General features: G+C 42.3%; 1 protein-coding gene across 8 annotated transcripts in view; it reads right to left on the reverse strand.

Annotated features, from left to right (window-relative positions):
• The window catches only part of PRRC2C (proline rich coiled-coil 2C), a 71,067-nt gene that overhangs the window by 24,622 nt on the left and 19,640 nt on the right, over positions 1–26,805 (reverse strand). For 6 of the 8 annotated variants that reach the window (XM_032697125.1, XM_032697124.1, XM_032697122.1 and 3 more), the window contains exons 4-22: positions 24,540–24,646; positions 21,372–21,509; positions 19,192–19,370; positions 18,749–18,828; positions 17,686–17,819; positions 17,518–17,605; positions 17,101–17,233; positions 16,287–16,361; positions 14,928–15,555; positions 13,955–14,124; positions 13,111–13,357; positions 11,838–12,051; positions 8,808–11,171; positions 7,983–8,191; positions 7,213–7,367; positions 6,446–6,788; positions 5,900–5,985; positions 4,808–4,996; positions 2,257–2,508 (exon numbers count right to left, since the gene is read on the reverse strand). In XM_032697125.1, coding sequence (XP_032553016.1) covers positions 2,257–2,508; positions 4,808–4,996; positions 5,900–5,985; positions 6,446–6,788; positions 7,213–7,367; positions 7,983–8,191; positions 8,808–11,171; positions 11,838–12,051; positions 13,111–13,357; positions 13,955–14,124; positions 14,928–15,555; positions 16,287–16,361; positions 17,101–17,233; positions 17,518–17,605; positions 17,686–17,819; positions 18,749–18,828; positions 19,192–19,370; positions 21,372–21,509; positions 24,540–24,646 — 5,791 coding nt within the window. The remainder of the gene's footprint in view (positions 1–2,256; positions 2,509–4,807; positions 4,997–5,899; positions 5,986–6,445; positions 6,789–7,212; positions 7,368–7,982; positions 8,192–8,807; positions 11,172–11,837; positions 12,052–13,110; positions 13,358–13,954; positions 14,125–14,927; positions 15,556–16,286; positions 16,362–17,100; positions 17,234–17,517; positions 17,606–17,685; positions 17,820–18,748; positions 18,829–19,191; positions 19,371–21,371; positions 21,510–24,539; positions 24,647–26,805) is intronic. The other 2 variants (XM_032697119.1, XM_032697121.1) reach the window with 2 other exon arrangements.

Genomic DNA, 26,805 nt, shown 5'->3' on the forward strand with positions numbered 1-26,805 from the left:
TGCCTTCCTAGAAGCTGAGCAGTAATCTTTGAGAAGGATGTTAAAGAGCATCAAAAGAGAAGGTTTGCTAAAACTTCAACACCTGACACTGAAACAACAGATTTAAGATGTCAAAACTTCTTCCCTCATTAATGAGCGACAGAAAGAGTACAAAGACAAGAAAAAGCAGCTGCAATACACAAGAACTCCAAGGCCAGAGCAGTATTTGAAACCCTTTTAAAAGCCACTTAAAAAAGTAGCAAGGTTTATTGCAGGTTTATTCCTGCATAATCTAGACGAAAGTTATCTTATCCAATAAAGTTGCAGGTTGTTGGATCAACTTCCAGAGAATTAAATATAAAATATACCCACTTCTTTCCTAGAAAAAAAACGAACTTACTGATGCTCCAGGAACTACTCATGACAGAGGAATTCAAAAGCAAACAAACCTGGTGCTGCTAAGACTGGAGTATTTAGGCCTATTATTAAAGGCTTCTTTTAGTAAACACTTAATGAGGAAAAATTATATGCAACACAAACTGGAAAGTTTCCTTTCACTCTGGTCCTCCTTCCAGAAGACACAATCTTGGTGCTTTAATTCTGTGGTAGTTCAAAGAACCCTGGCAACCCGTGTTTAACTAAGACTAGAGAGGCACAAAATCCAGACTCTCCTTTTGAAGAACTCATCCTTTAAAAATACAATTGTAGAGAGTAAATTCTGCTGATTTTAGTAGAGCTAATATTTGATTATATTGAGTTAGCCTGCATAACAGAGATAGGTTTCTATTCTGTGTGTGGCTTAGAAAAAGCATCTCCTCCCACGTTGGGCTCTGGTCACAGGAGCTGATAAGACAGTAAGAAAGCACAGGATAAAGACAAACAGCCTTCTTACCAAATACCCGAGCAAGCTGGTGTTTACTGCTCTACACCTCTGTTTCTCATACAAGAAGGGCACTTTGTCCTTTTCTGGGATGAACATAAACCACTCACTGCTACTTACAAGATGGAAACAGGCAGGAAGGATGAGAAATCCCAGCACTGAATTTTCTCAAGTATTTGCCATTCCACTCAAAAAATCAAGTTTACAGCTACCATGGTTGGACACAAATATCCTCCCTAACACTATAACAACACTTCACTGAGAGAATAGAGCATCTTGTGCTTGCATGGCACCTTGGCAAAAAGCTGCCAAAGCTGTCCTGTGCTTTGGTTTTTTCCAACTGCGGGTGACAAGGATCAATTGTGAGTGGTCCACATTTCGGATTCTTCAACTCTTAATGGAACTTTAGCAGAGAATCAGTTTTCCTTAATGGCATCAGATGATTCCTGATTAAGACTAGGATGACTGGAACAGCACACAACAAACAGAACTGCTTCTCAAACATACAAGAAGCATTTTTCCCTTACTAAAGAAGGTGTAACTATTAACTAGTAGCTACTCAAACTGCACGGCTCTTTTACATTTGAGAATTTACATAGCTCTTGCTCAAGACACAATGCTGCAGTCCCCACACAGGCCCTTAGGCAAAAAGGAGAGCACCTCTGGGGATGTTTTTTCAGCCAGTGCTATCAATGCACCACAGCTCAGAACTGTAGTGTTCTACAGCTCATTGTTCTGAGCTGTAGAACAATGAATACTGAGAGAAAGTCTCCATCTCACTGTTGAACAGTTATAAAGAAGTCAGGGTAGTTCTGTGCAAACTACTATGACGAGTCCTCAGTATCCTGAAGGAGTTCTGCCAGGGATATCTTGACAGTGCCTAATCCCAGAGGACCTGATGAACAGACCCTTTAGGTAAATGGAACAAGCCTTAGCCAATGCCTTAGCACATTCCCAGTTTAGATGTTTCTCTTTTCACAGAACAGCACTTATTTCACAGCTACAGGTCATCTATGCACTCAACCAGCAATCATACACACTACTGCACTCCAGTTCTCTGCTGGAAGTCATCTTGCATCCATCACATTTATCTGAATTTACAGGCTCTGCCTACACCAGGCTCCAGTGCCACTCTCCACAGCAACACTCAGGACTGACTGCTCCCATCCATACGGCAGCAGGACAGTTTAAAATCTCGCCAGCTGGTCTCTGCACAGGGTGTGACAAACAGCATGTCTCCTACCACTCCTGCAGAGCTGTTATTCAAGCAGTACTAATGTTTCATATCTGCTGTTCAGCAGGCTCAGCTGTCCAGGTAACTACCACCAAGTGGCAATTACCTCACTGCAATCATATTTTACATACAGTGCTCAGTTATATGTCAATGGTTTTCTTACCTTTGTGTTTGTTCCAAACTCTGGAGCAGATACAGATATCATCGTTCCTATTTCCGTGCTCAGTTCACTCGTTGCTTTGGTTTCCTTTGTAGTGACAGGTTCTGGACTTCTGACAGAGGTGGGAGATGGCTTCTCCTGTCCTTCAGGCTCTCCCTGCTGGGCATCCTTCACCTTTCTGTTCTTTAAAGAACGTTCTTTCCCAATAGGACCAGGCTTATACTCTTTGTTTTCTACCGGACTCAAGTCTGGAAGCTAAGTTAGTGTTAACTTGTCAGTGATGTCTTCCCTGCTATGTCCTATCCAACAAGAATACTCTGACATGCTTAAAATAACTGTTTAAATATAACAAAGCTTTCCTGAAGGGTAAGCATTTCCTAACAGAAAAATCATTTTACACTATGTTCCCAATACGTCCATGAAATATGTTAATTTTGAACATTAGTTATTGAAACCATTGTTTTTGAGCAATACATTTTTAATGTGAAGTGGTAGAGTTCAACTAAAATAAGATCTAGCTAAAATCTACACAGGAAAGTCAGCTTGACTGTCCTTACAAGAAACGCAGAAAAAAAATACAGAGAAGCACAAAATACAGAAAAGCAGAAAAACATACAGAAGCCACATGACTGTGTATACACACAGGTTATTTTCATTTCAGAGAATCAGGAATTTACAGGGTCCCAGGAAACTAGAACAGAAGACCCTACCTTCATTTAAAGTTATCTTGACACATGGATGTTGGCAGCATTTTTCCCCAAGAACTGATCACTAAGGGAATATCCAGAAAAAATAAAACACCTACGCACTAGTGTTGCCTTCCATTGCAGACACCACGGTTGGAATAACTGCTGCAATTCAATAGTTCCTTTATGTGCAGCTAAATAAAGCAAAATGAAGGGCCTTAGGGAGCCTGAATGCTCTGCTGTTTCAATAGCCATGTCCTTTCTGGCTTCACTACTGAGCAGATCAAGAATTCCTTAAAGGCAGTCCTTAAAATCCTATTCCTCAAGCTTTGATAGTGGAAAGACAGAAGCTGCTGGTATTGTCCCTATAAATACAAACCAGCTGTCTCAGCAGTAGATGAAGACTCTACAATATGATGGCTTTGGAAGGGTGGAGTTTCCCAAAGGCATTTGGTACCCTCAGGAGGCCAGCAGAGACTGGCTTTTGTGGGGGAGGAAGGGAACAAAGCAGGAGCCAATGCCTGAGCTCTGAAATGCTGCAATCAGGAACATCAGTCCCACCTCACCCAAATAATTTTTGCCCTAATAGTTTACAGAGGTTGAAATACTTCCAGGCACTTCAAGGTCACACTTAGGCAAATTGCTTTGTTTCAAGTATGATCCTCTTACGTTGCCCATATTAATTCAATACCAACCTCCAATCCTGGTTGCCCATATTAATTCAATACCAACCTCCAATCCTGAACATAAGCTTGTATTTAGGCTTCACAGCAAACAATAACACCACGGGGGTGATGGGTGTGTAGGAAATGTTTGTTTGTTGGGATTTTTTTTTTTTGCCATCAAGACAGTTAAAGGATTACAGCCCCCTCATCCAAAAGTGCAAAAAAAATGTTAACCTCCAATTAATTTACCATTTAGTCACACATGTCTTTCAATAAACCTGCAGGGTTCTTGATAGCTATAACCAAGTAGAAAAAAGGAACTTTCCATGCACACTCCTTATTTAACTTTGGAGTTCAGCATCTGTAAGTGATTTTATGTGGGCAGTTTTAAGCATGCTGCAGTCTATCTGAGATATGGGTTACTGCAATTCACCAGCAGTTTTAACTACTGCATATTGTCTGCTGTATGGGTTTTACAGTTTGCAATAAAAGCCATTAATTGCAACATCCCACTCAGGGTCTCATACAGAAGAAGTTAAATTCATTTTATGTGTGACCACACTTGCAGATTTCAGCTCTTTTTTTCTGGGAGGGAGGAAAAAAAATAACCAACCACCAAAAACCAACCAAGAAACACAAAGAAACACCCAGTCTTCTTGAAAGACAAAAGGGCTTTAATTACACCAGGACTGCTGCCAAATCTCAGACATCAAGAGAGACTGAAATAGCCGATTCTAAAAGTCACCAGCCACGTTTATCTGCTGGAACTGTCTCTTTCTGGGAGTTAGAAGCTGGTGCTGAGTGGTAGTGATGCACAGATTACTGTGCACTGGAGGTGGAAATAACAGAAATGCAGATTTCATGAATGTGAAAGATCCCCAAGTGTAATCTAAATGACAAAAGGAGAAGGTATTCCTCCTTATGAGTGGTAATAATAGAAATACAAGATGGTGATGATCAAACAGAGCCCCTAAACCTATAGTGGCCCTAAACCTATGGAAGGCAAGCAACAATTATTTTCTTAAACTGAGATAAGTTAAGTTTGATTACCTAATTCGTATTACTCAGTTTTAGGAAATATAAAAAGGGAATGCACTTTTTATGGGTCTAGTCCTGACAGAATGGCTGTTCTATTCTTTGTAACCTTCTTTTGGCTGAACTTCTCTAAGTTTAGAAGTTTGTACTGAAATGATGACCTTTTACCTTTTGTGCTTTGATGGGTCCAGCCCGAGGCTGTTTCTGTCTTTGCTCTTTCGGTTCTGGTAACTTGTCTGTGGACTTCTCAGAAAGTACAGGGCCAATTTCATTGTCACTGCCACTGGAAGCTGGGGCTCCAAACTGAATAGTTTCTATACCAAGATCGACTCCACCTTCTTGTCCAGGCTTTGTCCCCTAGTTAAAAGGCAAACATTTAACTCATTATGAAAAATTTCTGTATCAATACAATGACTATGGTTCAGAAAACAGCACAGAGTGCTTAGCTGAAAACCACTAAATGGGTACTTTTATCTTCTGCCAGCAAAAGTATTGTTTGTGACTGCAATAGATTTGCAAGAATAAACAATGTCTGAATGTACACTTCCTCCTCCTCAAGTACTGTATTGTTTACACAAGCTCAAGAAAAAAGCAGTGAAGAAATATGTAAACACAGTCAAGATCAAGAGGCACAAATACAGTATCAAAATGTCCAGGGTCAGGTTCACAACATTCTCCTGAAAGTTCAACACTTAATGTTCAATTCCAGAGGAACAGTAATAAATTTAAAAATATTTCCAGATCTGTTATGCAGTTAAAATGGTCTCCTAAGACAGCTGTCTCACATTCCTGCAGTTTAAAACAATTAAGACCAAGAAAGTAAAACCACAGCACTTTAAATGTAAAATTTAGGACTATGCAAATACCATGGGATAAGCAGAGATAATACAGTTATAAAGCACCTACTGCTTTTTGCATCTCCAATTTATGGAACACAAAAAACCATTTAGTTCTCTGGAGACATCCTGTTTGTCTACACTACTGAACTCTACACAAGTGTTCACATGCAAACCTCGCAATATTTTTCCTCAAGAAACGTACTGAATAACAGTTATCAATAAAATCTGGGAAAGGCTGAATTTTTATCAACAGAACACTTTTTTCCATGCACTAGCCCGTGTCCCGTGTTTCTGCGCTATCTCCTGACTGCATGGAATTTTACACATACTAGGCACACCTGGATAAACTGATAATCTGTACCCAATTCCAATGAGATCTAACTTGGGTAAGCTTCACACACAGTTACTCTTCTTCCCTTACCTCTGGAGATGTAGCTGAACCAAAAGATGTCAGAGGTTTGTTCCAGGCACTGACTGAAGGTGGCTGAGGTGGGCTAATGGGTCCCACTGACAATTAAGAAAAGAGTTAAAAAAACCCTCAGTGTTGCTAGATGCATTCAACTAAAGGTATCAATTGACTGAGAATTAAATTACAGATGTCTTGATTAAATAAGCTTTAATTAACCTATTCAGCAGTTAACTATATGCTACCAATTTAGCTGCTTTCAAGTGGGGCAATCATCATGTCTGGAAGCATGACCAAGCCTGACAAAACAGACTCCTGAAGGGAGTGACAGTTTGCTCATTGCTTGTGAATGAAGAACATGGTAACATAAAATAATGAGTAATATTATACTGCAAAAACCTCTTCTCAGCGGTTACTAAGCTGCACTTGGGAATGCTGCCCTCTATTCCCTGTGCAAAATACATCTGCAGGTAAAAAGACATCCAGAGAGACAGCTGGCAATCATCTTTCTCTAACTACAATGTTTGCCCTCCCCCCCCAAATCCAGAAGACACCACTTACATTTTTTAGAGATGTCATTCAGAACTGCTGTGGGAGGCACTTTGCTGTCCCACAGTTCAGTTCCCAGACCGTTGTGAGCCTGGGTGTTCTGCAGGACTTTGCCTGACACGGTGTATTCCGTGCTGGCTGTGCCTCCTGCAGCCTGGCTTTGTGTCGGAACAGGAGCTTGTGGCTGAGCTGGAGACTGTGCTGGACACGGGGGCTGTGCCTGGGCTTGAGCCTGAGCTTGTGCCTGCTGTGCAGCTGCAGCTGCTGCCTGTTGCTGCTGCTTTTTGGCAAATCTGGGTGGGAGCTTGGAATTCTGACCTCGGCCTTTTTCGCTTGATCCTTTTTTGGTCCAAACCTGCAAGCAGAAGCCCATTTTATTCTTACAGCTGACAGTCTGTACAGACACCAACTGTTCATTGCAAAAAGCAAACTGATTAACCCAATCTTGAAGAAGTTTATTTTTTAAGGAGTATTTAATCACAGTAACAACAATTTCTCATCCATTTTCCTTTTGGAATATACAAGCAACAGGATAAATCTTTATCACAGTATGAAAAATGGTGTTTTCAGTTTGCCAATTCCACCTGCCCGACAGTGCCCCATCAAAAAGTACAGAATCTCAAGATGGCTAAATGAACGTTAATTTTATTTATTCTGAACAGTTTTAATATTAAATGTAACTATAATACAGCTTCTTTGGAAGGAAGATTCTGCACACTTTAACAACATTCCCAGTACTGCAAGTAACATTTTCCCCACTATAAATGCTGGTCTTGTACCTGCACTGTTTGTTCTTCCTTCTTTCTGCGCTCTTCATCTTGCAAGCGTTTTTGCTGCTTCTTAGACACCACTTCTGTGAAACCATCATCATTCAAGTTAGATTGGGAGTCTTCAACTACTGTCACTTCAGGGTGATCATCAATGATCACAACACCTATAGGAAAAGGAAAGGTATAGATGCTGCTGTTTTAACAGCTTCAGGTGCAATGCACCAAGCCAAAATTGGCTTTAGAGTGGAAGCGACTGCCCCACAGACACAGATGGGAGCCCTGATCAATGGCAAACTTCTGCTTGCCAAGTGCTTTGCTGCTGAGCTTGAAGACAAGGAGTTAATATTTAAGAACTTGAAAACTAGAGGTTCCAGTACTAGATTCTCCAGGAAATATGAACTAAAACATAATAATGAATAATGAAAAACCTTCCTGGATATTAGCTCTAAGCTTATCAGTGACATCCCCCTGCCCTTAACTTATGAAGGTTAACTAAATTATGGAATGTGGTGGAGAACGGTATGAATGACAAAGTCAAGATTAGATGATTGTAGAAAATTGTTTTTATCTGTACATAATAACATACAATGACATTTGCCAACTTTCAGAGGCACATACATTAATTAGATATGACAAAGGTAGCAATGCTCAAGTGTACAATTACTTTGGTGTTCTAAAAAAAAAAATCACCCTTTTTCATAAGATTTCAAACATATAGCTCTATATGCAACAAAACTAGCAGAACTACCAAAAATTATCAGCATATTAGCAATACATACTTGCGTAATTATTAAGATCAAATTGAGACAAGGCATCCACTTTTTCCTTAGGCTTCTTTGGACCAGCCTTTGGTTCTTCTCTCTTTTTGCCACTTGCATCCTTGGTGCTCTTTTGTCCTGCAGCAGCAGCACCTCCGTCCTCCTGATGTACAGAGCTGCCATTGGCAGGGTCGACACCAGGCACAGGTGCTGCCTGCTCTTCAAATGGTCTGTATTGGAAAAGAAATTCAAAAATTAAGTCACAGAGAACATTCATATCCCTCTGTAGGGTTGTAAGAGTCTACTGTGCAACTTCTTAGTAGGATCCAGACTGTTACTTTTCAGCTCCTCAATGAGAAGCTCAACAGCAAAAGCTGTTTTGGGGAAATACCAAATGCCTTGTCAAACTTCCCATCAAACTTAGCATACAGGAAAATAAAGTTTAATCTAAATGACAAGCATTTCTCAACATGCTTGTCTGTGTTAGGTGACTGAACTAAAGTGCAATGCAGCAATTTATATATTAACTGCAAAACTGCTCACACGAACATTTCTGCTTTCATCCAAATCTCAAGAATCACAGCTCAAGTCAGAAAGAGCACTGCCATTTTTTTAATTAGGTATTTTTAGCATTGTGCACACAAGAACACTGCTCTTAGCTTCGGGTTCCAAGTGTCTGTATACAAACAGACAAAATAGAAAGTACAGAGCCATGGGTGCATGTGTTAGTCTTACCCTCTTTTCCATCAGTCTACAAATCTAAATCAACTGCTTATGATTTTAAACCACGAGAGGTCAACAGAAGGCCATGATCACATGTGGTTCCTCACAGGAGGTGGTACTCACCCTCTTTTCCCACTTCTGGGAGGAGGACCACTCCGCCTTTCACTCCTGGGCCCTGAGAAATTCCTCCCTGGTTTAGCTGGCCCATTGTTGCCACGTCTGTTTTGACGGTCTATTCCCGGCCGCTGACTAGAGAAGCTTCTCTTGGCTATTTCCCTTTTTGGAGCTCCGGCGTTTTCTCCTGCCTTTGCAGCCACCTGTGCTGCTGCATCTGCTGTTTTCTTCTCATCCCTCTCCCGCCTCTCATTGAAGTCGCTGCTTTCCGAGGCTGTTTCCCACTCTTCATTTGCCTGATCCGAAGAATTCTGGTTGGACAAGTCTGGTGTCTTACTTCCTGACACATCCAGAGCAGGGTTGGAGGGCTCATTAACTGCACTAGTAACTGTGGCACTTGTTGATGAGCTGGTTACCACCTCATTTATCTTGGATGCGGCCTCTCTCTCCTTTAGGCGCCTGAAGCGTGGTGGTTTATCTTGCCTTGGAGGCCGAGCAGGCCTTTGCCTTCGTGGCCTCTCTCTATTTGGATCAAACTTTCTCTCAAATTTTGGAGGTCTTTTATCAATTGGTATAGGACCATAATGCTCATTCCGTCTTGGAGGCTCCCCATCTTCTGGTTTAATGATCTCTGTTTGCCTTGGGTTCCACTGATTGTCTCTGTAGGCTGGTCTCCTGATTGTGGACGGACGTGGAGGACGCCCACCAGGATCCCGGCCACCACGTCTGTACATTCCCCCTCGGCCTCGTCTAGAAGGTTCCCCTTTAGGGAGAAATCCTGGTTTGGGTTTGTTGTCATCATCTCTTATGTATGTTTTCTCTAGAGATCTGTTGTCTACCCTGATATTGTTCTCGGGTTTGAATGACAGGGGCTTTGGAGGCTTCTTGCCATCAGCTCTTTCTTCTCTTTTCGGGTGCTTGCCCTTGATGACGCTGTCTTTGTCTGACAGCAGAGTGTCACTTGCGCTCTCGTGCACTTCGCTGTCAGAGTCCGTCTCTGAACCGTGCTGGCGCCGCCGCTTTGGGATTACCTCAAAGTCAGAGCTCTCGCTACGAGTTTCACTCTCTTCTCTTTGCCTAACAGGCCCTGAAGGCACATGGTCTGTTCTAGGCTTAGGATCTCTGTAGTGTGGGTACTCTCTATTATGGCCTCTGCTGCCCCGACCACGCCCTCCATAAGAACCCCTGTAGCTACGGCCTCTGGAATAATACTCGCCGCGACCTCTGCCTCTGTATCCCTGATCTGGGAACCAGTCTCTATCCCTGGCCTCCTTCCAGTATGTCCTAGGTGGTAAGCCAGGCTCTCTCTTTACTGGCCTGGTTTCTAAGCGTGGTTTCTCCACAACCTCCTTGCTGACCGCCTTCTCAGGCTGCTTCTCTTCTTTCGCAGCAGGAGTGGGTGGCTGCGTGTGGGGCTGTGGCTGTGCCGCCAGCGGAGCGGGCGGAGGTGCAGGGATGGCCGGGGGAAGCTGGGGAGTGGCTGGCTGGGCAGCTGGGAGCTGCTGCTGGACTGGGGCTGTGGGAGGCTGCACCACAGCCTTAGCTGCAGGCTCGGGCTGGCTGCCCTCCTGGCTCGCCGGGGTCGGAGCAGCATCCTGGGTTATCTTCTTAGCCAGAGGAGCGCTGCTGGAGGCGCATCTCTCCGGCTCAGCCTGAGGCAGTGGCACTTGAGGTGCTTCCTTTTTGTCACTTTTTTCAGGTTTGCTTGTTTTTTCACTAGCTATCTTTTCTCCTTCTTTTTCCTTTCTCTGCTCACGCTCTTCTCTCTGCTCACGCTCTTCCTTCATATCTCTAAGCACAGGTTTTTTAATAGGACCTGATCTTCTGACTGGTCTATCACCACCCTCATCTCTCCTGCCGTAACCTGGCCTAGGACCCCATCTTGTTTCAGACTTAGGTTTGAAAGTTTTCTCAGGTTTTGGTCCTTCTGATGTTCTATTATTGATCAAAATTTCTTTTTTTGGTTTGATCTCAAGTCTCTCAATTGTCTCCTTTGCCTCGACAGGCCTGTTGTTTAATTTAGGGATATTTGCTGCTGTTTCATTCCTCTGGTCTTCTGATTTTAGAGAGTGGCTTGAACCATGGGAAATGCTTCTCTTTAGTGAAGAGTGACTTTCCCCCACAGGCACCAATTCTTCTGGAGAACTACGTGTAACTTTCTCATTCACTCCTTCAAAATTAACTGCTGTGTTAGATGTGTCAGTTTGGAGAGGTGGTACATCTTCCAAAGGCCTGCTTGGGAATTTCTGTACCTCTACCTCTCCTGATTCTCTGAAAAATTCTGTCTTTGGATGAGAGTCCAGCTGGTTGTGTTCTACAGGATAAGCACTGGCAGGGACAGCAACTCGTTCTTGCTCCAAGTGTGCTTCAGACCTAAGCAGAAAGCAATGAAAAATGTTAGTGTGGGGGAAAAAAATTTACTTGTACATATACTCACAAATCAAATAATTTTCTATTAAGGATTTGTGTCAGCTCTAGGAAGTAACAGGCAATAATTTTAAATGAAGCCCCCAAGTACTGCCCAGACATCAACAGAGCAAAAAGGATTTTTGAATACTTTTAAGACACAGAGGAAAAGCTTTCCTGACCATCCATCAAGCAGGAAAGGTCAGAAATGACTGTCCTGCTTTATACCACTTGTACTTAACACACCACTTTTGAAACAAATATACATCAGATAGAAATTCTCTAATATGGGGAGAACCGAGAGCAGATGGAGAAAAGGACAACACTGCAGGAGTGTTCTACAAAACTGAAAATTCAAAATATGGCAATCACCATTCATCAGATTAAGCTAAGGGTCCTAAACCAAGGGGTAAATTGTCTTTCCACACTGGACTACAGAGCAGGGGTGCCTTCTGTTCCATACAACAGTACCAAGTACACTGCATCCCCCAGTCACAACTCCCCTTTCAAGTTGTGTGTGAAGAGCAACCACAACCCAGTCAGTTTAAACTGTGTTTTGCAACACGTTACACAGCCAATGAGTCTGTGTGACTGGGAGAGGTGACGTGCAGTGGCACATAACTCAGGCTTTACCTCAAGTCATCAGGCTCTTCCAGCACTTTGGGAGGAGAAGTAGATTGCTGAGACTCTGTGTGGGGGTAGGGGTCTGACCCCCACATCATGCGGGGCTCTGACAGAGGCACAGTGTGCTCCCTTGCCGAGCGAGCCATGTGTTCAAACGAATCCGAGCCAGCTGCTGATCCCTCCATCTGGTCTCTTCTCATCAGTGGCTTGGGAGGCATAATTCCTGAGGCAGAGTTAAGTTCAACAATTGAAACAAGTTTAACAAAAGCAAAGAAGCCCACCTCAATACAAACAAAGGAGGTGCAAAGCAATGCTGTTCTCTCCTCTCCCACTCTCTCTTCCTTGACCCTCCATTGTCAAAACCAAATGTCTATTCAGTGCCAGCTGACCTCGGAATGACTAAATCATACTCAACACCCATACCCCATGGACCAACAAAAGGAAAAATCTGTCTACTTTCATTATAATGGGGAGAACCAGGTCTGCAGACCTTCATGGATGAAGTTTCTGCTGTAAGATCTCAATGACAAAAGGCAAGATGAGTGTACACAAAAGCGATCTTTTGTATTCCATTAAGGACTCCAACTCTCTTTCTTTTGTAACATTTTAAAGACATTCTGTAGTTTTGACTGACTTTGCTTAGCCTGCCATTTTCTCTGTTCATTCCCTGCACTCACTGAGGATATCCATTCCCTTGCTCATTAGTTGGGCAGGTATCTCTGTTACATTACATGATAGACTTCTATTATTTATGCCAAACAGCTTTCCTAACTGCAAATCGGATGGCCATTCCACAAATTAAAAAGGACTTTTTAGTGCCAGGAATCTGAAACCACCAACTTATTAAGACTATGGAGTTGCTAGTACGTCATACAAAAGTAACAAAATTTCATGGGGTTTTGAGAAAGCAATTTACTGCCAAGTGCTAACATGTAATGAAACACAAATGGTAAATACGCTCTTTCAGTTTAACCTAACTCATGCCAGCTTTACTATCTGTAACAAAGTAGAGGTTTATGCTGACATTCTGAATCATCTTAACTGTCACTAACATGGTTGCAGTGTGATAGCTGTGATTTTACTTTATAGTCAAAGGGACACACTCTCATACGACTATAATTTTAGTCACATATGATTAAAATTTATTTTGTCTCAAACAATAAAATAATGTCGGTTTCTTCTTAGAAACCCACCCATTCACTAAACAAAGTGTGGCCAGGGAGAGACTTCTATTCCAAAACCAAGTAAATTCAACAGTCAAAGAAATGCTTCCAAGATTTACCAGGATGAATAGGAGGCATGTCCATTGCAGGTCTTCCTGACATCATCCGTGGGTCCATGTAGGATTGCATCATGAGCCACCGTGGATCAAAGCCCATGGAAGCCAAATGCTGAGGATGTGGCTGCATGGGCTGGTAAAGGGGTCTGTGCTGGGGGGGTGGGACAGGGCCACTCGAAGGCTGGGAGGGAGCAGACTGTGGAAGGACACTTTGCTGCTGCTGCTGCCACTGCTGCTGCTTCATTTGCTCCTGCACAACAGAAAACAGTATTACAGTACTTTCTGTTAAGATGAAGACTTGAGCAGAACTCAAATAACCCTTGTAAACAAGTAGTACAATTATCTCTAGGACACTAAGCATTTCTGAGTTAATTGCAAACATTCATCAGGATGAACCAGGAGTAAATCAGACTGGACGATTTAAAATACGTACAGCTTTACTGGTGTCCAGCTGAGATACAGAACAACCTATACTTCACGCATGTCATTAATGCAAAGAGCTCTTCAGATCACAGGACCCAAGTTCAACTCACATTTGTGAGTGTCAAACCCTTTTAGGAAAAGCTGCAGAAACAATGATCAGTCATCAGACCCCTGGTTCCACAGGCAACCAAAGCACAATGCCAGTGTGAGCCAGTTTTAAAACCTCTCTTGCCTTCTGCTCACTTTTGTACCTTGAAGGTTCAAGAAGTGCTTCATGGAATTCCTGCCAATACCATGGATGTTACAGAAGCTGGAAACCAACAGCTTAAGCTTTTTGTAACTCCTATGGTCATGTTCTTACTCCGAATGAAGCAGAAGACATTCTTTAAATGAGCTTCCATCTTTTAATGAACTGGTTCATTACCTGCTGCCTCTGAAATCTTGGTGGCAGTGATTTCTGGAACTGTTTAGAATAGCCTGAGGAAACAGCAGGACGAGGCTGAGATCCCGAATCCGGCTCACTCTCATGAGTCACCTGTGAAACCTCTTTCTCATTCCGACCACTGTCTTGTCGAGTAAAGACTGCTTGATCTTCTGAAAAACAACAAAAACCCCACACGAGGGAGACAAGAGTGAATCTTAAAACTACATTTCACCACAGTGTCTGATAAAGAATGTTGTCCTAAAATGTCTGCCTTCTCTAACATCACAGGCTCAGTTTCCAAAACCAATAAAAGCAAAATAAAAAAGTCAAGAACAAGCCCTCAAAGAGACCACTATTGTTAACAGATCTCTCAGTGTCCCTTTTAAACTCAAATACACTGGGTAATCAACCACTGACATTTAGGCTGTACCTATAATGTGATTTAAGAAGTGGTACATCAATGATACTACAGCGCATTTGAATCAACTTTTTTTTATGAACCAAGGCTTGGTTTAGAATAACATAAAGGATAACATAACCTTACTAAGCACAGTCTAACGGATCTGTTGTGGCATTCAAGTTCCACTACAAAAAATGTATCGTGTTTAAATAGCTGCCCTTTGTGTCTACTTCTCTCAGCTTCCTGAAAGAACAAAACAGCTGAAATAATTTGCATTGCTTTTTAAGCAACATGGGTGACTCGCTCTTCTTTAGGAAGAGAAGAAAGCCTACATTTCTATCTGTATTCCTCAAAGTCCAGCCCAAATCACAGAACTTATTTTATTCCCTAATCTTTTGATGAGCTGGGTAAACAGGCCTAGCTCAAAGGACAGTTATCAGATGTAATGTGTGGGGAAAATAAATGGTCTAGATGCACTAGGTTAATTAGGTATGCAAATTAGACTTCTAGACTACAGCTACACTCTGTGACTCAGCTTTAAGAAGGATAACTCCTACTTGTGTGCAAGGATACCTTTTTCTTCCTTGTTATTCTTGGTTTCACTTTCTTGTTTTTCTGCTACAGGTGTTGCCACAGGTTCTACAGGCTCAGGAACCTCATGTGCTGGTTTCTCCTCTTCTTTCTCTTTCTCATTCTCCTTCTCTTCTTTCTCCGTCTCTTTTTCTTTCTCTTTCTCCACTTCTTGTTCTTTTGCCTTATCCAGTTTCTCTTTTTCTTCTTTTTCTTTTTCCTTCTCCCTTTCCCTCTCTTTTTCCTTTTCCTTCTCCCTCTCTTTTTCTCGCTCTCTCTCCCGCTCCCTCTCCTTTTCCCTCTCCCTCTCTCTTTCCCTTTCCCTCTCCCGCTCCCTTTCCCTCTCCCTCTCGCGCTCCCTTTCCCTCTCCTTCAGAGGGTCTTCCCGGGAGGGTTTTGTCACGCAGCCGAATTTCTCATTTAACCGTTTTAGCTTTTCAGCACAAGCTGCTTTCCGCTGCTCTTCCATTCTCCTTTCTTCCTCTTCTCTCCGCTTACGGGCCCGCTCAACCGCAGCCGAGATCTCTGACTGCTGCCTTCTCCTCTGCTTCCAAATCTCATCTTCATCTGGTACTGGTTTAGGGGGAAAGGGTCCCTGCCTTCCCATCTGGCGATCAGGGGGAGGAGGGTGCTGCAATAGGAAAACCAGTGAAGTTGAACACGTGTTACATCAACAGCCAGCTGAAATATTGTATTTAACTATCTGTCAGCACATGTATCTGCACAGCACAGACTTGGAAGAAAAAGTAAGCCCCCATCTTCCTGATCCAGTTCAGACTCTCACAACCTGAGCTCAGAAAGGAGACGTAAAGATTCAGCTGGGCTCACGTCACCCCTCCTCACCATCCTCAAGGCAAAGTGGCAGCAAAGATGACAAACAACTTTTAGATTCGGTTACAGGCTGCTCTAAATCTCAGAGACTCAGGGTAAATCTCAGACAAAAATCCCCCAAGGAGCCAAAGAATTTCAAGGTAGCTCAGGATAACAGAGATTTTAGTTCACATTTCATTTGGGACTTCATCTCCCCATCTGTCTTGGCAGTCAGCCCTCAGCAATGTTCCCATGCTCCTGTCCTCTCTAGTTCTCAACTGGGGCTGGATAATTAAAAGCTTTTGAAATTCTTGTCCATTCACATGCTACTTACAAGATGGGGTTGTTTTACACAATTAGCATCATGGATGTGCTAGGGTCCCATTCCTACTGTCCCCAGGCACTATGATCATTTTACTTGTTAAAGGAAAGGTTTACTGTTATTTGAGGCATATTTTTACATTTCTTAGTCTAAATCTCTCTGCCACAGCTTTAAAGAAAGCATTAGAGAATTTAACTCAAGGAAATAAGGACAATTTCAACCTTCCTTACCGGTGGTAGAATAGATTTTGGAGGAAGAGCAGGGCCACCTCTTTCATGTATAGAAGGCTGTGGTGGACCTCGATCCTGTTGGATCAAACAGGTACCAGGATTAAGCAAGTTCATAACCACAGCCACACTGACAAATTTTACATTTATTATTTTCTACTGCTTTAAGATACTACATCTAATAAGGTATCTGCATTCAATAGAAATATGCATGCAAAACAAAGGCAAAACCACTTTCATTTTTTGTACTGAGAGCTAAACAACTTAAGAATTCACACATCCAAATGCCAGAGTTTATGTTAGTGCACCGTTTTCCCTCAGATTCAATGGAGCATCAACCCTTAAAAAACACTGTGATCTTTATATACAGAGAAAATGCAAGTAAAACCAATCCCAGTTCCTCCATCATCATTATTACCGGCGTCAAGAAGAAATATTTCTAGGAAATTTTCAAAGCCAACAGTAGCTTTTCCTGGTATTGTGAAATGAGTGTTTTAAGGTGTTGTGAGAGACCTTAAAACACTCGTTTCATGACACCTGGGGAAAAAAAATTAAAATAGGGCTGTAGCAGGCATAAACTGAGGTGGTTGCCAAGCTTCCCCTAACAGAGGAAACCAAAAATGGCTGAGCTGATGAATTCTACACGATCTGTATAAAATCTATTGGCCTGAGATGTGAGAAGTGAGCTCACATTACAGCAAAGTTGCCCTCACTCATGTTCGTAACCTTAATTGACCTGACAGTTTGGAAAGACACCTGAGTCGGACTCTCCTGACGAGGCTGCTGCCAGAAGAGCTGAAGAGAAGAGTGCACAAACCTGATCAAGCTTGCCATAAGACCCTTTGGTTGCTGCTGTGGAAACCTGGGTGGCAGACTTAGCACTGGTCTGTTCTTCTGCTTCCTTCTGGTCATCGGGACTCTTGGAATCTTTTGATGGTGTCTGTTCATCACTATGTGCAAAGAAATAACAAAAATGGAATGTGTACTCCACACAGGTATTTAGTGATTTATCTTCTAGCCTCAATGGTTCTTAGCAAAGGTTGCCCAGAGCAAGGATAATTCCCACTACATACCCAGCTGACTGGAGTCTGCAGGCAGTCATGCAATTTAATACAGTATTAAATTACTGGAATAAATGTTATTGCAATGAGTACCTGCCCTAGTTTCATTCAGTCTTTCCAAAAGCTAGGCTAGTTAAGTGACATTTCACACCCAGTTGGCAACACCAACTCACCCACTTTCCTTCTCTTTTTGACTACTTCCTTGCTCGTCATCATCACTGAAGTTCAACTGCTCGGTGTAATCCACCTCACTCTGAGCACCTGATGTGAAAAAAATGTTCCATTAATCTTTCAGAAACATTCCATGTACAAATAGCAGACCATTAATCTGATGTTCTTACCTGCCCAACCTTCATCAGCCTCAGCATCCAGATTATCAAATTTATCAAGCTCTTTGAGTTCACTAGCACTAAGAATGGACGGGCGCTCAATGGGTTCTGAGCACCAGGAAGGTGGGCCTCTTCCCCTTGGGCCTCTAAAAAAGGAGACAGAAGCAAAGGCCACTATTTATCCACAAATGACTAGATATAAGGTCAACCTGTATGACAGTTATTTGAAATATACAGTACTGTTCTCTCAAACACAGTATAAATGTGAACTCTCCTCTACATGTGTGACTACCACAATTCAAATTACTGCTACACCACCGGAGGGTTCTTTGTGAAAGAGGAATGCTGGATGCTGTAGCCTTGCTTGCACACTTCACAAACAACTCAGACATCGGCTGACAGCAGAAAACCACATGCCTTGTAGCTTTCACACAACACACTGCACAGATCTGGCATCCTTCTCAACACCCATTTATCCATCCTGGAGATATTTCTTTATACTTTTCATGCTTTCCCACTGTCAAAGATTCTGTACCATCTTCCTACTCCTATACTCAAGTTCTCCCAGTCATCCCTCTCAACCCTCCCTATCCTCCTCCTGATCCCAATAACGGATCAACTGTCAGTTTGTACCCTACTGCCCACCAGATCCCCTATTTCCTCATGCATGTGCACAGTCCTCCTCAACTATGGAAAAATGCACAAAAAGGAGGAAAACTAATGTTGTAACACATTAGATTTGAGAACCAGGAATTAACTCCTTTCACTGTAACAGTGGAAGAGTCCTTTTACAGGCAAAATACTGGTTGAAGTTTCAAATGTATCCCCAAGTGACTTTTGCTCTTACAAATCAAAAACCCTGTAATGTGCAGAATTTCCTCAAGTTTTGCAGTTGAGTTGTCAAGCACAAATCACTCCATGGCACTGCTCCACATAAGCCAAACTTGGGAGACTAACCAGTGGCAGTTCTTATGCAGTGTATAATCATCATCGAGAGAGTGCAAATTTCTTTATTTTTTTTAAACTAAGTCCCCGAGTTCATACCCACACAACAAACACTTACAAGGTTTCTTACCTGCTAGGCTCAGAATTGGGGAATCTTGTTGGACCTTGCATGGAAGGAGGATATGCCATTCTAGGATACTGATTAAACATCTAAAAAAGTTTTAAAAACAGGAGTCATTCGTTAAAAAGAGTATAATTGCACTAAGCATACTGAGAGCATAAAAAGAATCACAATGGAAGTAAAGCATGACTTTTCACTCAAAAGACAGTTTGCTTAATATCAGAAGTGCGTGACATCAGGACACAAGTGTTAATCAAGTCCTGACAAGTTCAAACTTGGCATAGCAGGAGCAGCAACAGGTAGCCACATCCTCTGAGGTGCTGGTTTCAATCCCACCCTTCCAGCAGAACTGCTGAGTGTTCCAAGGAGGGAAGAGAAAGGGGCATAAGGAAATCACACCAGCCAATAATCAATTCCTGCCGCTTAAAACTGTTCATGCAGCCATCACTTACATAAGGTGGCATCATTGCTCTGTACTGAGATGAGAGGGGTGGCTGCTGCTGCCCATTCAGCTTGGGTTGAGGGACCTGTGGCAACCGCACATCCCTCTTGTCTCCTGCCTTCTGGCCATCGCTTTGTTCTGCTGGTGTAGCATTGCCATCTTCCTGTCCCAGAGCCTTAGCTTCTTGATCTGTTGGAGAACCAGGAGAGTTGTTCTTAGTACCCCCTTCTCTCCAACCAGTAGCATCTGCATGGGCAGAATCAGTACCAGAAAAACCCAGAGTAGACTTCATATCACAGATTTACAGACAGGGATGATGAGAAACACACTGTTCCCATCCAGTTCTCAGTGGCACAGAGATCTGTGCAGACACACCTTCATACCTGGTACTGAAACAAGCAATGGCCAACTGAGGAAACAGAAGCTGCTCCTAATCCTCTTCAGCCCTATGTCCAGCTGTGTTCCTGAAGGATCAGCTCTAAATTCATGGACTGCTCTAGTTGTCCTACTCTACCTTCCAAAACACAGTGCCATTTAGGAAGGATTCTGATTATAGCACAAGAGGGAAACCAGATTTAGCTGTGCTAAGTGGGCCACTGTTGACTCAGTGTGAAGATGCTGTCAAAGGAAAGATTAAGCTTCCTAAGCAGCAAAGGCCTACAGGAAACTCTCGAGCAGCTCAAAAAGAAAGATAACACACAGGTATATGCCAAAGTGAAACCAGATATCCAGAGTCTGGCTTGTATCTCTGCCTGATAAGAATGGAATAGAAGTGATTAGGGCTGTACTTCTGCGTGTGAATGTCTAGCAAAAAGTCCAGGAAAAGTAAGGGATTTTAACGACCTATCACTTGTGCCAGGCAGTCCATTCTTTTAGGAGTTTCTGCCTACAGACTAAGGGGTCAGGACAAAAAAAAAAAACCATAAACAGAGTACTCAGCAGCAGTTCTCAGATCCATGAGAACCAAAAGAAATTCAGACACACACTGTAAATAGTATGCCTTTAGAGGCACAAACCCTTTAAGGAGTGATAAACTATGCTCCTAAGTATCCATTACAGTTCCTGCACTTATCTTTGCTGGGGAGCACAGCTGCTAAAGGGGCAGTACTAGCCAAGTCATTTAGCTTTCTGCTGTCAGACACGAAGGAAGGGCTTAATATAGCACATACAGTGCTGCCCAAAACTGTAACTGCCTGCAGGAGGCTGGGACTGACACACAGAGCTGTTCTCCTCAGTTGGTGTTGGACAGATCTCAAATTTCCTGACAATTTATTCTTTACACCAAAATCCAGCAAGGACCTGAACAGGCACATGGCCCCAGTCTGCAGGACCTGACAAACAAATGAAGGAAAGCCAGGGCATGTAACACGGAGTTAAGGGAGTTAAGGGTTCCCTGAGAGCCCAAACCCTCTAAAAGCAGTTCACCTTGTGCCTTGTACTGGTACAAGACAGTGCTGCCCACAGTGCAGGACAGGACCCTCAGTCCATCAAACCTCATCAAAAGCAAACTTCTGAGGGAGAAAGGAATCTTGTTTTCCACTGGTAACAAGCACAATCCCAAATGCCTCCCTGTTACAAGGATCTGGGGAAGCAAACCACGCTTCTTCCCTGAGAGCTGCAAACCCAACACAGTTATGGGTTGTTTTCAGTACATCTAATGCCCCACAGCCTGAACAGATCCAGCTGGTCAGAGCACTGCAGCCAGGAACCAAAGATGCCAATGCCTTTCAAAGTACAATCCACTCTTTGGGTATCTTGCAGATTAAGTTTTCATTTCAGGATTTTTCAGGCTCCTCTCTTATGAATATTAACCATTTGGGGACAACCCTAATGACAACTTATACAATTAGTTAATATTACAAGAATTCTTTAAATACATATTTTAGTTGTTGTGACATCTAGCAGCTGGAAGTAAGAAAAACACCAATATTGTGCAACTAACAAGTGTTCCTCAGAGCACAACTGGAGTACTGAGCAGACTGGGAAAATGGGAAGTGAAAGGATCAAACACACTACCTTCCACACCTCAGGAACACAGTAAAGCAGAGTAAAGCCTGAAATATCCATTTCTTCAGTGCAGGAGTGTGTTGATTAAAACAATATATTCATCAATTTTGTACAGGGCCCAATTAATCCTCTAATATGTTCCACACCCATGCAGTTACACAAAAATTTGCAGCACACGCTTACTTTGTGGTCGCAGGTTGGGTCCTGATCCATGGAGCTCTTCAGGTGCATCTTTATCTTTACCTGACTTTTCCTGATCCCCAGCTGCCGGCAGACTGGGAAATTCTTGCTGGAAATAACTATTTACTGGAAGAGGTGGACCTACACAGCAAGATATTCACAAAGTCACAACTTTCTGTAGTCAAAACAGTTCAGAGAGCAGTAGAAGCCTGTTCATCCTTCAAAAGTGAGTGTTAAAGCCACATTCATTTACTGGTAATGTAATTCACATAAGTAAAGAGCAATCCTTGTAAAGTGTTCACGTTTGCTATCAGAGTTGTTAAATTTATTAGATCAATTATCACAGCTGTTGGGGCTGAGAAAAATCCAGAAGCACCAGAGAGGAATAATGGACAATGGAACAAGGAACACAGGGAGTACCTGAAGTTCCTCGGCTCTGTAAACACTTTCCCCCATTCCTTCCAGACAAAGGTTTCCTCCTTTTCATTCTACAACTATAGTGCACCCAAGAATGGGCAACTATGTTACTGCAATGCCTTTAAGATTAATTACTGTTCTAATAATAAATCTTCAGGACTTTAAAAGGCCACAGCTTTTACCTTATGAGAGAAGTATCAGAACTGTAGCGTTCTTGATTTCTAAAAACCCTTGACACTATAACTCAAGATTGGAATTTAAGACTTCTGTTGTACCTGGTATGGAAGTCAAATATACAGGTTGTCTTCCTCTGTAGAAGGTTTTGCTGGCATCTACTTTGCACCAATTTCTTCACCTCCCCATTCACATAATGGATAGACCTATATCAGCAGCACTGTAGTGCCCAATAACTGATTATCTTGCTGAGGGGAAATTTCTGTTCCAACAGCCTGAATAACACCCTGTTCCTATACCTCTCTTTACTACTGGCTGCTAAAAGGCATATGGTATTAGCCTACAGAGATTACTGGGCAAACTCACAAAAAGGGATCTGAACACATGCCATCCAAAAGCCCCCATTCCCCAAGCCGTGCTTTTTTTAACAACTAGAAAAGCTTTTTTCCCTCCACTCTCTGAAGGAATCATTCCTAACAATAAAATGCAGGGATTTCAGTGGACTTTGGTTGGGTTTTTTCCACGATTAGGAGTCAAGCACAGGATAAACTCCTTACTCTGTACTTTGTAAAGGCATGACAGTAAATGCCACTGTTTATCCTGGTGCCTACAAATTGCCTTGAAATCTTTCCATTTTCATTGAATTCACATACTACAGATCACATTAACTTGTCTTTTGTTAATGGACACTGACTGTTCATGTTCCCATGCAGCTGCATCCAAAGACTTGCTCTTAAGAGGACTGAAAACCACCCACACTAACCAGATGACCTGCCAGGCAAGGGAGCCCCTTCCCAGATCCCAGGCCATGCAACATCCATGAGTTTGATGAATCTTCAAAAATGTTTTCTGCTCAAGTCTACACTGTGAACAGTAACAATGTTTTAAAGGCAAAGTAACAGTATCAGTGATCTTGATTGTGTTTAAGCTGGTAATCTGAAATAGCCAGAATGTCAGCCAGACGTTCAGTTCAGACAGAACTTAAAAAATTCAAATATATTTTGGCAGCATTTAACCCCAACTGTCAGCCAATGCCTGAGCTGAAAAATTCATGCTGCTGTTACATTTCAGAAGTCCTTCCTTTCTACATGGCCACGGACAGGATCAGAAAAGGGTTTAGTCTTGCCTCACTCAAGTTTTACGAGAGCATGAGGCAGTGGCTGAGTGACTGCTGGAACACTCACAGGGCATCTGGAAACAGTACAGGTCCTAGGAGCCAACTGCAGCTCAGGAAAGCATGAGCACAACAGGTGTACCCTGAGTTTCAAACCAGAGGACAGCAAGCAGCTGATGCCAATTCACATCCAGTATTTCTTCTGGAAACAGCAAACCCGCTCCTGCATTAATTGAATGAAATGAGGGTGCCATCTGGGCTTGGCACACAAGCTGCCATGGTAACTATGAAATAATTAGCTAAACGCATTTTGAAGCCACTGAGCCGAATCACTATTTCCTGTGTCATGGAGATGATCTTATCAGCTTATGCAGAAAGGCTGGTGTGCAGATCACTTTGCATCAGTGTGAATTCCTTTTTTTTTATTCCACAGAAATCTTGTAAAAGCTTATAGGAGAAAAGTTCCTATATTTGACAACGAAAGAAACACTGAACATCAGAGAGGAGAGCAAGAAATGAAGAATGTAGGATTGTCACTTCTAATACTTAGTGGGAAAAAATCCCAAATCATTGGATATGTGATGTTAACAAACTATAGGAGGTCTAATAAGTGACCTCCACGCAATTTAGATTTTACTATTTTAAAATCTCTATTCAGAAGAGAACTCACTTCTTCAACTTGAAAGCCTAAACTCCATTTTACAGCCACAGAAAGTCTGCAATACCCAAATTTAAGGAACAAAACACATTGCAGGGTATTTTTCACAATGGAGACACAGGAATTCTAAGTAACCTCTCACTCTACAAGCATTTAAAAAATCTGCTGAAGATTCAGTTCTGATCTTACATCTATAATGTAAGATTAAGTCAAGATTCACACCAATGGTAACAGTTCTCCATCCTTTCATACAATTATGTTAAACAAACCTTTTAACTTTTCCCCAGAAAAAAACTACTTGAACACTATCACTTTGATACTAAAATAACCAAGGAATCTATAAAATAAAGGGAAAAGTATTGCTGTAGTACATGTTAAAACAGAAACACAACTACACACACTTCACACAAAATGATCCAAAATTATGATCAGGATTATGACCACCAAGTGTTTATGACTCTCCTTCCCATGCCAAAAAGTGCAGATGTTGCAGGAACTGACTGTGATTCCCTCTCCTCACCACAGCGATTTCTGAGGTTTTACACTGCCACCACCATTTCCCTGTCAGTTCAGAAGAGGTGACTACCCCAACCCTTTACAAAGCAGTCAGACCTGCTGATAAATCCTGCTGCAGCTGCAGTGACCAGCCACTGTCTCACCTTCCAGCCTGGAAAAGTGCTTCCACAACTTTCCCCAGTCCCAACTGGCCAGGTCAGGACTCAAAGGACTGCTGGGTGTGGAGGTCTCTCCCAGCAGCATTCCCAGCCTGCTGGGCCAGGCAAGAACCCTCCACCTGACCAGCACTTACCGTCCTGTCCACCTGGCTTGGTGTTGGCCCAGGATTTGGCAACAGGAGCTGCTTCTGGAGGAGCAGGAACAGCAGGTTTTGGCTGTGTCTGCGGCACGTCTGGCTGTCTGGAATGAAGAGGAAAAGCACTTGTGAATACAAGAGGGTGAGCACAGAATAAGCTCGTCAGGATTGCAAACAAGTGAATGAAATGAGGGAGCTGTGCAGCTGAAGAACCAATAACTACTTTTCCGCAGAAAAAGCATTTTCCTACATCAAAGAAGTTGTTATAGTAACAGTTGAAAAAAAAATTGAATTAATTAGCTAATTCTTTCAAGAGTCCACTTCCCAAAGTGGAGAGGAATGAATGAAAATGGCTGGGCAGAAAATACAGTCAGGCATGAACTGAATTATAACTTTTAGAGTAGTGTATTGGACAATCAAAAAACCATCCATCTACCACCATCGAAGGAAATTATTTGGAATAATGTTCCCTTGCCTCAGGAATTACTAGAGGAAACCACTACAAAACCACCATGAACTGAGAGAAAGAAGGCAAACACATGTCAGAAACTTGAAGTAAAAGGAACTGATAAGGAAAGCTAAAGGCATCATGAAAAACTGCCTGGGTACCAGGAACTGGAGCCGAGAAGCTGAAGCCTTAAGAAATGGTCTCAGTCTCACCACCTTAACAGTGAAGAGACATAAGCACTCTTTTTGTCCAGTGTAAAAAAACTAGACACGTAAGACTTTCCTAGTCTGCAGATTTAGTGATATAGTTTAACTTGGTTCCATAAAAGCTATTTCTGAAATCTGCATATTCAGATAACACAAGACCCACAGCATTTGTGTCTACAAGTCAAGACCTCCAGCTCATTAGCAGTGACTTTTGATAAAAGAGGAACTCTGGGGCAAATCCTGTAGTCTAAAAATCACTTTACTATACCAGTAAAGAGATAACTAGTGCAGTATCAAGTCAAGTAACTCACAGGAAGCAACTGTTTTACACAGATCCTACAGTAATCCTAAATTTCTGAGGGCTGAGAAGTCAGTTCCATTTGGGTTCTGCAGTGATCCACCCACGCCCTACACAGTAGTCTGAGAACTGACACAGAAGTAAACATCATTTAAAAAAATCATTACAGAGGAGAAACACACAGGTTTCTCACAAGGACAACCAAATGCAATTTTCATTTGTTTCAAGAGATTACTGTGATTAAAAAAAAAAAATTATCTTTTTTTTTCCTGTTTCCACTTAGTTGTACTTTCTTACAGCTGCACATTTTCTAAGCAGATTTTGGGGAAGCTGTAACTGCCATGGTTATACTTTGTCACACACAAGGGAAACAAGGAACAAAACTGTTAAAGAAACCATTCCTTGCATTCCTACCCTGTTTCAAAACCAAGCCACTTAGAATTTTATTTATCTAAGTACTGTCCTATAGGTGTGGGTATGGATGAGGGAAAGAACTCAGCTAAATTAATCAAATCAATACACAACAGGCTGCACTGTCCAGGAACAAGGGACTGAGGGAATACCCACAGAACGAGTCACAACTCAGGAAAGCAGTAAAAAACCTAAATTACAGGGAACACCTCACTCACGTGAACTCCAATGCAGTGATACAAGAGACTAAAGCAAACTCTTATCAAGATGTTCCCATTACCCACAAGGCTTGTGAGAGGAACAATAAAACACTCCACATGTAAACTGCAGCACTTCAAGCATGTTGAAATATCAGAGAAATAGGGGAGTAGTTACACAAATGGCCTGAAGACTTGAGCAAACACTTTAGATGGTCCAAATTAGGAGAATCTACTCATGGCCTGGGCATACACACCTGCTCCTGGGAGCAAATCCCTCCCCCTCCTTGTTTTACTTGTATGGGGTCTTCAAGGCCTTTATCAGAATAATACATATGCAAACACAAAGGCAAAACACTTCCAACTGCAGATAAAGGACAGTCACTTATTTTAAAACATAACATCAACTACTGGAATATAACACATGCAGGAGGCCATGGAAAAGCAAAGATGCAGAAAAAAATGTGTTTTAGTCAAACAAGCTACAGATTTAACAGGACAAAGTGCAAGTGACCTTGCAGTATAGGAAGATGTTGTTAAAGTATCAAGCAAAACACGGGGCAGAAAACTGTAAATTTGCAGTTTCAAAAGCTTAAAATAAAAGACTGAACACAACTCCTGAAGTCTAATAGCTTTTCAAAGAGATGGCAAAAATTGACATTTAAATGTAAAAAAAGTACACAAATAAATAAAGGGATGGCAA

Source organism: Chiroxiphia lanceolata, chromosome 9, assembly GCF_009829145.1.
Source record: "Chiroxiphia lanceolata isolate bChiLan1 chromosome 9, bChiLan1.pri, whole genome shotgun sequence".
Lineage (NCBI taxonomy): Eukaryota > Metazoa > Chordata > Aves > Passeriformes > Pipridae > Chiroxiphia > Chiroxiphia lanceolata.